We start from the raw sequence: 11185 nt of genomic DNA, 5'->3' as shown, positions 1-11185 counted from the left end.
ACGTAGTCTGCGATTCAGTTAAACCTCCAGAAAGATTTACATACCAATAAAGTTGTCACCATTCCACCATTCCCTTATTACATATATTACTATTTAAAAATACTTCTGTAGCTTACTTATGCAGAAAGGAAATTAAGATACCATTTTTAAACCCATCAGATTGGCAAAAATAAGAAAGTTCAGTAACACATTATTTTGGCAATGGTGTGGATTAATAGGCAAACTCGTACATTGCTAGTGGAAGAATAAATTAGCACACCTTATATAGAAATCTATCTGACAGTATCTAACAAAATTTAAAATGCACAAAGCGTGGGACCCAACAACTTCAATTTGAACAATTTATTCTACGGATAACCTTGCACCCATACAAAGTAGCATATGTTATTTATTGCAGCACTGTTTGAACAGTAAATAATCTAAATGTCCATCTTTCAGGGAATGAGTAACAAACTGTCATGACGCTTGTACAATGGACTATCATGCTGTCATTCCCAAGAACAAAGAACATCTCATTCTTTACGTACTTGTATGGAGAGAACACTAATACATCATGGGAGAAAGAAAAGCAGCTCTTGACATCAGGGAGCTGGTCTGGTACCATCAGCGAGAACTTGGTGCTGCTAGAGGCTGGCCTGGCACTCATGGATAGGCCTTAGCATTTTCCCACTGAACATAAAATTCACAGAACACCAACATCAGACAAGATCTGTGATTGTGATAGATCAAGAGAAAAACAAAGACTACATAGTAATAGTGTCTCAACACAGATAAAAATATGAGCATTACTGAAACCACAGAAACAACCAAATACCCCTCTAGCCTGGCTAATATGAGTGACGGCTGCTTCTTTACCAATTGTAACATTGGCCCTGATTCATTCCTCCTGCTTTACTGCTAAGATTTAAAACAGCCGACCACAGAATTGCCCCAGCATCCCGAAAGCATCCAATCCACAGCAAATCCACATTTCCTTAAAATTTTTTCCCAAAGCTATCTAATCCAAACCCAAATTATAGTAAATCCTTTCCAACACCCTCCAACGATGCCCTATAATTCCCCATAGCGTGTGTTCTTCCTCATTGCAAGAGCAATAAACCCAACTTATTCAACTACGGTGTGTCCTTGGAGGGGAAGACACGTTAGGTGAAATGAGTAAGGTGCAAAATCACATATAAATATGCATATACATGTCTAAGCTACAATTCGTGTAAAATATGTAAAAATAAATTTAAAATAGTTTGTACATGCATAGCATACCTCTGGAAAAACTAGTTAAAATGGTTGCCTCTTGGAAGAAGAACTAAAAGGCTGGGGTGGGAGGAAAAGAGTTTTCCACATATATAGTTTGTTACCATGTTCATAAATTATTCACTTAAAATTTATATATATATATATAAAAATTTTATATATATATATATATATATATATATATATATATATATATAAAGATAGTACGAATCACAGGCACCTCTGTGGACTCAATAGTGAAGAAAATTCAGAATCTTGCCTGGGCAGTTAGGCTTCTCAAATTTCTGCATGCGAGATTTCATCTGTGTTGAAGTCCCTCAAATTGCATCACGACTGCCAAAATGCTCTCCAGTTAAGTCTCCAAATCAGTCTTTGTGGAAAAATCGGATCAGATTTCGTGTACTTTGACGTCTTACTGATGAAGGCTGCTGATTAGTCTGCATCAAAAAAGCCATTAGGTACCGGTATTCTCTTTAGAGTGGGACCCAGGGCTCCTCAGGTTGGAATATGGACAGGTCACGGTGGTTTTGTATTTCTGCTCTCAGGGAGCCCTGCAAGCTGAGAACATATGGCACTTAAATATCTTGCTCTTCTAGCAGAGGCATTCAAGCTATGATCTGGTTTTCAAAGTTAGAGCTGACGGTGGTCACTGAGCTCCTCTGAGGCATTCGCTCACCCAGTGCCCTCCTCACATTTCTGCCAGAGCAGCTCCCACTCCACGTGATTCCTGGCAATCTCGCACTCCAACAGGTGGGTGCGGTGCGCCACCAAAGAGAGACAATTCTGGATTCAATGTATGTTACATATCCTAGATTCATGTTACACCAGCCACTAGCCGCTGGTCATTCATTTGTTTGATGTCTTGATCTTTCTTGACTGGGGGCAAAAGCCTCCTACAAGCTCTGCCCAGTCCTGATTCCTTGGGGTCTCTAGCCTTCCCTTCATCACCAGTGATTTCTTGTATACTTTCCACCATCTTACCTCTCTTTTTGGCTTACATGCTGCCTTTACCAATTCTTATATTATACAACTATTTATACTTGTCCCCACAATTTAGACCTTGGCAACAGGCATTCCCAAGGCTTCCATTTCTAACAAAATCAAACACATATCATATCCTGTCTATCGGTTCCCTAATAAATACAAAAATAAATACAAATTTTTTGCATGATAATTAGAGCTCACTAAACTTAGTACTTAGGAATTATCCTTCAGGGAGGGTTCAGTTCAAGTTTCATATGCTTGGTGAATTCTTCTTGGGCCCAGTCCCCGGTGAGCCCTTCCTCTCAAGGTAGCATTACCATTAAGTGAAGACAATAAGTTTGTCTATTGCCTCAGTCTTTCCCAAACATTTCCTTCCCCTATCTTCAACACTTTTTTTTTCAAAGGGAAAGCCTACCAGGAAAGTCAAATGTACAAAACACCAACTCTGGAAGAAAATGGTACAAGCTCCAGCCCCCTTCCCCTACCCCTGAAGATGTTCAGCCAAACAGTTTTGTGGGGTTTTTTTTCTTCTCTAGGTAAACAGCACAACGTTTTTATTTTATTTTTCTAATTTGGTGGGTTTTTGGAGATTCCCCCCTCGTTATAAAAGACTACTTGTTTGCTATCATACATTAAGTACAGAAATTATAACCACAAAGAAATTTCATTTATAATCTCACCTACCAGGAAAAAAAAGTCACTTTAACTTGGTGATTGATCATAAGATGGGAAAGAACTACCTAGGTTAAAAAGAAAAAAGATCAAATGTGTAGTCACAAATATTTTACAAGCATCAAAAATCATTTATTAAAAAGTAATGGACAAACCAGGAAAAACTATTTGTCCCCAATGTGACAGAGTTAATATCCTTAATATATAAAATGCTCAGGCAAATTATTAAGAAAATCATTAAACTCTTAATAGAAAAAATTGATGAATAACATGGACCCATAATTCATGTCGGAAGAAATACAAATAAATGGGAAAATATTCTTACCCGTGTCAACATAAGAAACGTTCAAACCTGTAAAGAATTTTTATAAGCGTTTGAGTCAAACTGACCACACATGCCAGGGAATAAGATCTCAAATGCTGCCAGCCAAGCAGTTTTAAAACTACTGATCTATTCCACCAATGAATGCTGTTAGCTACCTTTTAATGTCACCTTGCCAGCCAGATTATTAAATCCCTGGGAGCATAAGCCCTATTTTCTTGACCTAGATTCAACTACTATTTCAGCAATATGTACCAGGTACTGGGCCAGCAAGACTCCAGTATTTTCATAATCTGGCCCTTAATACAACCTATGAGGTAGGCACCCCCTACCCCATTTTACACATAAGGTTAAGTGGGGCTGGAAGAAAAGGCCCAATTTATTCAGTGGCAGAGATGTAACTCATACCCAGGTCCTCAGAGTCTAACTAACTCCTGTGCATTTTCTATCCCACCTGCAGCCTCTAGATCTGTTCTGGACTATTCTTTCCCAGAGTTCCAGAGAGAAAGACCAGCTGGGACCAGCACCAGACAGGCTACAGTTAGCAGTGATCATGAAGGCAAGTTCAGTTGTGAATTAAGCTCATCTGGTCCCACACCTGTGACAATGCGTAGTAGTGTTCCCACTACTCTGTGATTCTGGGCTACCCTAACAACTACCTCCCTTTCGCTGTTCATCATTATCTCCAAAGCTGATCTAACAGGATGATGGCAGCTTCCTATTTAATCTACAATTAAAATAAAAAACAAAAACTTGAATGTGTCCAGGAATAAGTAGTGATTTGTTTCTCTTGCCTCCCTCTCAACTTAATCTACAATTATTCTAACACCCTCAGGAAAATCACTTTTCTTTCCTAGTTTCCAGAAAAGAAAGGGGAAAGGGAAAATGGCTTATCTAACAGACAACTAAGAATTAGAAAATGCCAGCGACTAGATACTACATTAGGATTTAGAGTTGCAGGGCCCAATCATTTGCAAAAATAAAAATTCACTGTATAAAAAATAGGGCAGCTGCACCAATAATGCAAAGACAGTTAAATAAGAGACTGTAATCCAACTTTCAAATGTTTTATTTTTAGTGTTTTAAAACATTTTAATACAACAAAGATATAAAATAATATATATTAGTTAAATCTGGATTTAATTTAGAATCAAGATATTTACTTATATACAATACTGTGCTTCAAGGTATGGCTACCACAGGAACTTTCACATCTTCAAGTAATACTAGTTTCTGTGGATAGGGTGACATTTAGGTAGAAATCTTGAAACAAAACATGTCCACTTTAATCCAAGCTAATTTTGCTTCCCCCATTATGTATCAGTTTCCACTTCCTTTGTGCCATATAGAAATATTTCAATTATCCTAACAATCCATAGATTCTCTGAATAAAAATTATTAAAATTAAGCATTTTTAAGATGACACTACTACCTAATAACATTGTTTGGTTATGTTCAGACAACCCAGTAGTTTAGATTGAAACAGACCATCGCTTCTCGGCCCTTTGGCTAAGATCAAGTGTAGATTGAAACAGACCTGACTGAAATAACAATGAAATTAACATAGTATTTCTTCTCTCCATATCAAGCACAATGCTTCTTTATGCTTAAACGTGGAGTACACAAAATAAAAAGTCCTTTGGTTAATTTAGGGTAGAACATATGTTAAAAACCAACTTTATTGGTAGCTGAATTATGGCTTATCGATTTCATAGATATTTTTATTGAACTTGATGCAAAGTAATAGGCCACAGTTTAGTTACTTGAAATTGGAAATTGGCTTTTGCTGGAATTTCAGCATTGGTCACCTGAAGCAGCCTGACTTTTGATGTTACTAACAATTCTCCTCTACAGAGACGCAGGGGTAATTTCGGTGAAACTTTTTACAAATGCAAACTGTCTTAAATGCCAAGTAAAGTTGGCTTTAAAACTGACATGCTTTGTTGGCTTTGCAACTATCTAAATGAAACCAATACTGTTTAAGAAAGGTACTAGACTATTCTAAAAGACAGCTTTCTTGTCTCAAATGTCTGACTACCTTAAAGAACTGACAAATGACTTAGTATAATTACTTTTAGTAAGGGATAACTTAAGTCTACAAGAAAGACTATCAAAAAAATTTATTAGATCAGAGAGTTTAAAACAAGAATAAAGTTAATGTTCTCAAGCATTTTGGAATTAGAGTCCTTAGAAAGTTTACTATGAAACTAATGAGAAAATTGCCTTTTGCTGAATACAGTCAAAGCAGGTTAGTGTTATGAATATTACTTTGAATATATAAATAACACTTTCCAAACAGATGTCCCTAAAACAGACTGTTTCATATCAGCTATAAAAGCATTTGTCTCCTCTTTTGTCCACTGACAAAATATAGGATTTGGGGGAATTGCAAGTAACAACGATCAGGCAGGCCCAGGGCAGAGAAGAATGCCACTTGCGGCGTCAGTTACGTTACCAGCAGGTCTCTCAGTCAGTGGGTTTTCTTCTGGTGAACAGTACACACTTATTAACGGACTGATTCTAAGGCTAAGCTCTTGTTTTCTGATTTAAAAAGATACTAATAAACAGACCTAGCATATGAAAGTTGTCATTTTACAACTTCCTAGCAATTCTGGCCACAGAGAACTATGGAGAGGATAGGCATGTTGAGAATTCTGCAGCATAGCCAAAAATGTTCCTCCCAAATTGTTTCAAGAGAACATCAAACTTACCTTCTTCAAAACATTCTACTCCCTAAGAACTTCAATTACCCTTTAGTAACACTGCCCTGCATGGACTGGAAGGAAGGAAGGAAAGAAAGAAGGAAAGAAGAAAGGAAGGAAGGGAAAAAGGTCACACTGTCGCCAGGAACATAGAAAATGCATCAAAGACTTTCAACATAACCTCCAGTTTGCATCCCTAAACCAAAAACCTCCTTCATTCCTTCTATACTGAGGTCTCAGTGTTGAATGATGTAAGCTTCTCACAAGTCTGCAACTATAGAACCTAATACAAGGTCAAAAACTATGTAGATCTAAGGCATGTAGCTTCTCTACCTAGCCACAGTCACTCTCAAAATATAAATGTTAATACTACCTTCACTATGTTTTAGATTTTTAACAAGAAAAAAAAATACAAAGAAAAAATCTGGAAATTTCTGGACAAAACAAAAAGCGACTAAAATGTAGGTTTCATGTTAAAAAAAAAAACACACACACACAAAAAACGGAAGGACTGTGTCTCAATTTCCGAGAAAGAGACTTAGAGATGACTGATTTATGTAAACACTTGCCTTGTAATAGTTATAAGAATAAATTATAAGTCTAGCTTACCTTTTCCTCAAAACAGATATGATAAATCCAAGGTTGAAAAGTTATTTTACAATCTTCATAGTAGTCTGCTGTTAGGCACTCTCAATGTCAATAGCTCTGCAAATTAGTCCTAATTTATTTTTTTCTATTTTGTTCTAGAATAGAATCCATATGAAGGAAACAAGACTGATGTTAGGAAATTTGACCACTAAGTAACTGCTTAACATTCTTGAATTAATTTTGCCACAGATTTTCTTCAAACATTTTTCCAAAAGCCTGAACATTAGTGCCTCCCTAGCTAAATTCGGTCCTGTTCTGTCATTTGGAAGAACAATGGCAGTAAAACATCTTTTGACCTCAAGCATCAGACTACGCTAACTGGCACAGGAAGCCTCCTTCACCCTTCATAATGATACAATTTCCTTAGATGAAATGTTGGCATTTCTGTCCCTAGCATGTAATCGAGTCAACAATTTAAGCTATTGTGAGATTCTGAAGTATGAGATTTAAAAGCATAATAAAACTTGAATTGCTTTGTGCCATTTCTCACGTGAGAAATAAAAAATAATGTTCAGAGCAGACCCAAGTTGGGGTCACTTAGCACTGGCTAAAACTTGTTCACATAATATTCCTCTCCTACCCCATCCATTCAAGGCTCCTCCATAGCTTATACAGGGGTAGGAATATGACTCAAAGTGCAAAAATAAAATATTTCACCCATCTAAGGAGCAAGTTCCTGCTAAGAGGCCTAATTTTAGACCTCAATATGCCAGCACCTTTTCTAACACCTTGTTTTAAAATGGAATGTAAAAACTACACAATTAATATTCCAAAGTTTGGCTAAGCTCATCAAGCTCATCAGGTGGGGTTCAAATTGCAATTCCATAACCATCCTACTATCACAGCTACTAACTAAAATTGTTAAAAGTAAGCGACAAATGTTATCACACAGATCAAATTACATAAGGTACTAAATTTCTAGTGTTGTAAACAGCAACTAAATTGTATCACTTCCTGACTGCCAAATTAAGTCTAAATAGAAAGAATGTATGTACACAATTGTATTTAAAAATTTTAAAGAAAACCGAAAACCTTTTCAGATCCAAATATGTCTGTGACTGCTTACCTCTGATGACCAAGAATGAGAAATTTCAAAAACCAAAAAGTTATATTATGCCTGCAACCTGCTACAAATTTCTTCCAGAAAGACAAAAAATATTTTTTGCATGCACATCTCCCTACTTAAGGACACAAGAACGTTATCTAACATCTGGTAAAACAATCCACTGTTTTGCTCATTAAACATCATTCAAAAACATAAAATTGGGCTGCCATCTAACTAACAACTACTGCACAAAGTTATCCCAGGTGCCTGTATCACTAAAATTCAGCCAATTTTATTTTTATGGGTGCAGCCATGTTCCCCTCATGAATCCTGAACCCTCAGAACAAAATAGGAACTGCATCTTCTGTTACATCTTTGGTGAAAAATGCCAGGACTGTATCTGTACTTTGTCACCTCAGGTACGGCCCCTTTCTCTTCTTATTTCGGGCATCCTGCTATGTTCAATACACTTTTCTTGAAGATGGTTCAGAAGATAAAAATTACTTGTTAGTAAAACGGATCACTTTCCAGAGTTGCATTTTTAAAAAGACAGAGATTAGTTCAAAGAACAAGTACAACTGTTCGCTTGGTAGGGGTTTTTCTTTTGAAGATAATGAGATTCGAAACATATTATTTCTTGACTGGAGTCCTACTGGAAATTAAAAAAAAAAGCTTTCAACCAGCAAATTGCTTAAGTTGATTTGCTTAAGTTCAATAAGCAAATACTCAACAAGTAAGGGTAACAGCCTGGCTTCAATCAATCCCATTACCTCTGCCTAAAGAGAAGGGGCAGAAAACATCTACTTAAGCTTTCTGTTCAAACAGATTTATAAGGACTCTTGATAGTTCTTTTTTGCTTTGTATAATCACAGCCTTGCTCAGAACAGGGAACTTTACTTTGTTAACATATGAGCCAAAAAGCAAGGCATCCAGGAACAACCAAGGGGGAGAAGCAAAGTTATTCACTTTCAGCAGCCACTGTATATTTAATCACGAATTCATAACAAAGATATTCTTCATCCAATAAGTCTTTTCATTATTGCTGGTTTTGAAAATGGCCAACAATATTCATTAGGTACTGTACCATTAACATTGCATTCAAAAAAAGAAAACATGGGAAACCAAATTCTTGCTCTCCTACTCTGCTGATATGCTCTGGTATTAGCTAGTGTATGGTAGTACAAAAAGAGTCTTGTTGTGATATAAAAGGCAATAAACACATCAATGGAATAATGTTCATGGGCAGCCAAAATGAAGAAGATTCCAAAGAGGTTGAGAACCCAGGATAAAGTGTGCAAGAAATTCCAGCTTCTTGGTGTATCTGGGAAAAGGACAGAAAGATCATTTTAAAACCACATTCCTTCTAATGCTTCTCAAGCCCCATGTTTCTTAGGTCAGTCTGTTTCTCCCACTCTTCATAGAACTTGATACCCTACCCGAAGCTTTCTCTGCAGTTAGTCATCTAATATGCATAGAAGCACTAAAGAGATACTTACATTCCGTGACAAAGAAATTCAGCATCGTCAGGACGACTGTGTGGCCACTGAACATGTAATCCCCACAAGTGTGCACGCCGGTCAGGGTCATACCGAAGCCGCTCCAGATGGCGAAGGCCCGGTGCAGTTTCTCCCACACGCTGCCGTAGATCTGTAAAGAAAGCTGTGAATCAGTGCTTCGAGTGCTGGGGGAGGGAGGAGCTTCCAAACAGCTACTCCCACTAAAATTCAAATGCTGAATGGCTTAGAAATAAGATCTAAGCAAAAACAACCAGACCTCGAGTCTAATTCATTCCAGACATCAAGAATGGGTGGTCCACGTTTGGCTGTATTCATAAATATTTTGGTAATTAAATGAAATCTACAGAATTCAAACTTCTCTACTAGGAGTTTCTTTACAATGAAAAGATCACTATGACATAAAAATATTTCCCAGTTTGTAATCCAATAAGAGAGTAGTAGTTTGCTTGGCTGTTCTTGCCAATAAGAAATAGGCTATGACAGAGACAATGGCTACCATTCAGTATCCATTCTCCAGTAACAGAATCTCAAATTTATTTAAAGTGGCAATGAACTCAACCAAAACACTGCCATTTCCCAGCCTCCCTTGCAGTTAGGTGTTGCTATGTGACTTACGTTTTTTACAGTAAGATCTTAGTGGAAGTGTAAAAGAATTCTGGGAAGGCTACTTAACAAAGGAAAGAGACAATGGCTCGCAGGCAGTCTTTTCTACCTTTCCCTCTTCTAGCCTACAACTCAGACATGACAGATGACGTTCCAGCAGCCTTCTTGAACCACAAAATGGCCTTGAGGATGTAAGCCAAGTGTTAGAATAGGAGAGCAGGAAGGCAGAAGAATCACGCCTCCATAGTTACCGTATCTGACCCGGAGTACCTACTTTCAGACTTCTCTTATGAGGGAGAATAAATCATTGTTTGTTTATTAAACCATAGCCATCTTGAACCCCAACCCCCACACAGAAATTTAAAAAAGCAATCCATTTTGAGGAAGAGTTTGAGCAATGGTCTCTCTCTCTCTCTCTCTCTCTCTCTCTCACACACACTCACACACACACACACACACACACACACACTCACGCACATGGCATTTATTATAATACATAGTAACAATACAAAAAAATTGCTAAAATTGTATGTGCATTTACTATGTGCAAGGCGTCCTGCTAAGTACTTTATGTGTTATTACATTAAATTTCCACAACAATCCTATGAAGTAACTCAATTGTGCAGATGAGAAAACTGGCTTAGAGAGGGCACACAGCTAGCTAGTAAGTAACATAACTAGGATGTGAACGCAGGGAGTCCAATTCCAAAGCCCTAAATGTTTCCATTGCTTTGGTTGTCACGAAGCTTATAGTCCAAGAGTATAAAGCATGTTAGTCATGTCCTGAAGGCCTGCCTACAAAGCAAATTCCAGAAAAAAATGTTCAGAAGTACACTTTACTTGAGATAATAGAAAAATGCACCTCGTTCAGCACAAAACAATGATAGCTTGAATAGTAACAAAGGTCACCAGATATTCGGTTTCTGCTTTAAAGACATCACTGACGTACAATTATAAGATATTTTGCAGAATCTTGGCTCCTCGATCACTGAGACCGCTTGATCACAGCGATGAAGGCATGAAATCAGATGACCTCAGGAACGGACTTAGGAAAGGAAAACCACTGAAGCTTGCACAAGAACTAACCAATCAGCTTCACCCTCGGCCCTTACCTCTAACCTTCAATCTCCGCATTTAAGAACCTTTGCTCAAAAGCCATCAGGGAGTTTGGGTTTAAATAATTAGCTTCCCATTTTCTTGGCTTGGCGCCATGGCAATAAATGAATCCGATTTCTCCTCTGCAAAACTCAATGTTCAGTATTTTGCTCTGCTGCGCGTGGAGCGGACGGCCCCCCCTTGTTTAGTAACAGAATATCCTCGTTAGTTATCACAATTTCATTGGAAAGCTCACTTGCTGATTATACATAACCCGGCTTTCCCCTTCTGCCTTAGTTGAGCGCAGGAGAGGAAGAGGAATTTATTAGGAGAGAAAAGGAAAGAG

General features: G+C 37.6%; 1 protein-coding gene across 2 annotated transcripts in view; it reads right to left on the bottom strand.

The window, feature by feature from the left end:
• Positions 1-4282: 4282 nt before the first annotated feature.
• Positions 4283-11185, bottom strand: part of SAMD8 (sterile alpha motif domain containing 8) — a gene marked incomplete at its 3' end in the record, with an annotated part of 50584 nt that continues 43681 nt past the window's right edge. Inside the window, exons 5-6 of one of the 2 annotated variants that reach the window (XM_081074513.1) lie at positions 9121-9271; positions 4283-8945 (exon numbers count right to left, since the gene is read on the bottom strand). In XM_081074513.1, coding sequence (XP_080930639.1) covers positions 8641-8945; positions 9121-9271 — 456 coding nt within the window. Of the gene's footprint in view, positions 8946-9082; positions 9272-11185 lie in introns of those variants that run through there. The other variant, XM_081074514.1, reaches the window with a different exon arrangement.

The sequence above is a fragment of the Rhinolophus hipposideros genome, assembly GCF_964194185.1.
Source record: "Rhinolophus hipposideros genome assembly, chromosome: 15".
Taxonomy (NCBI): Eukaryota; Metazoa; Chordata; class Mammalia; order Chiroptera; family Rhinolophidae; genus Rhinolophus; species Rhinolophus hipposideros.
Note: the sequence above shows the minus strand (reverse complement) of the source record. Positions and strands in the feature narration are given on the sequence as shown.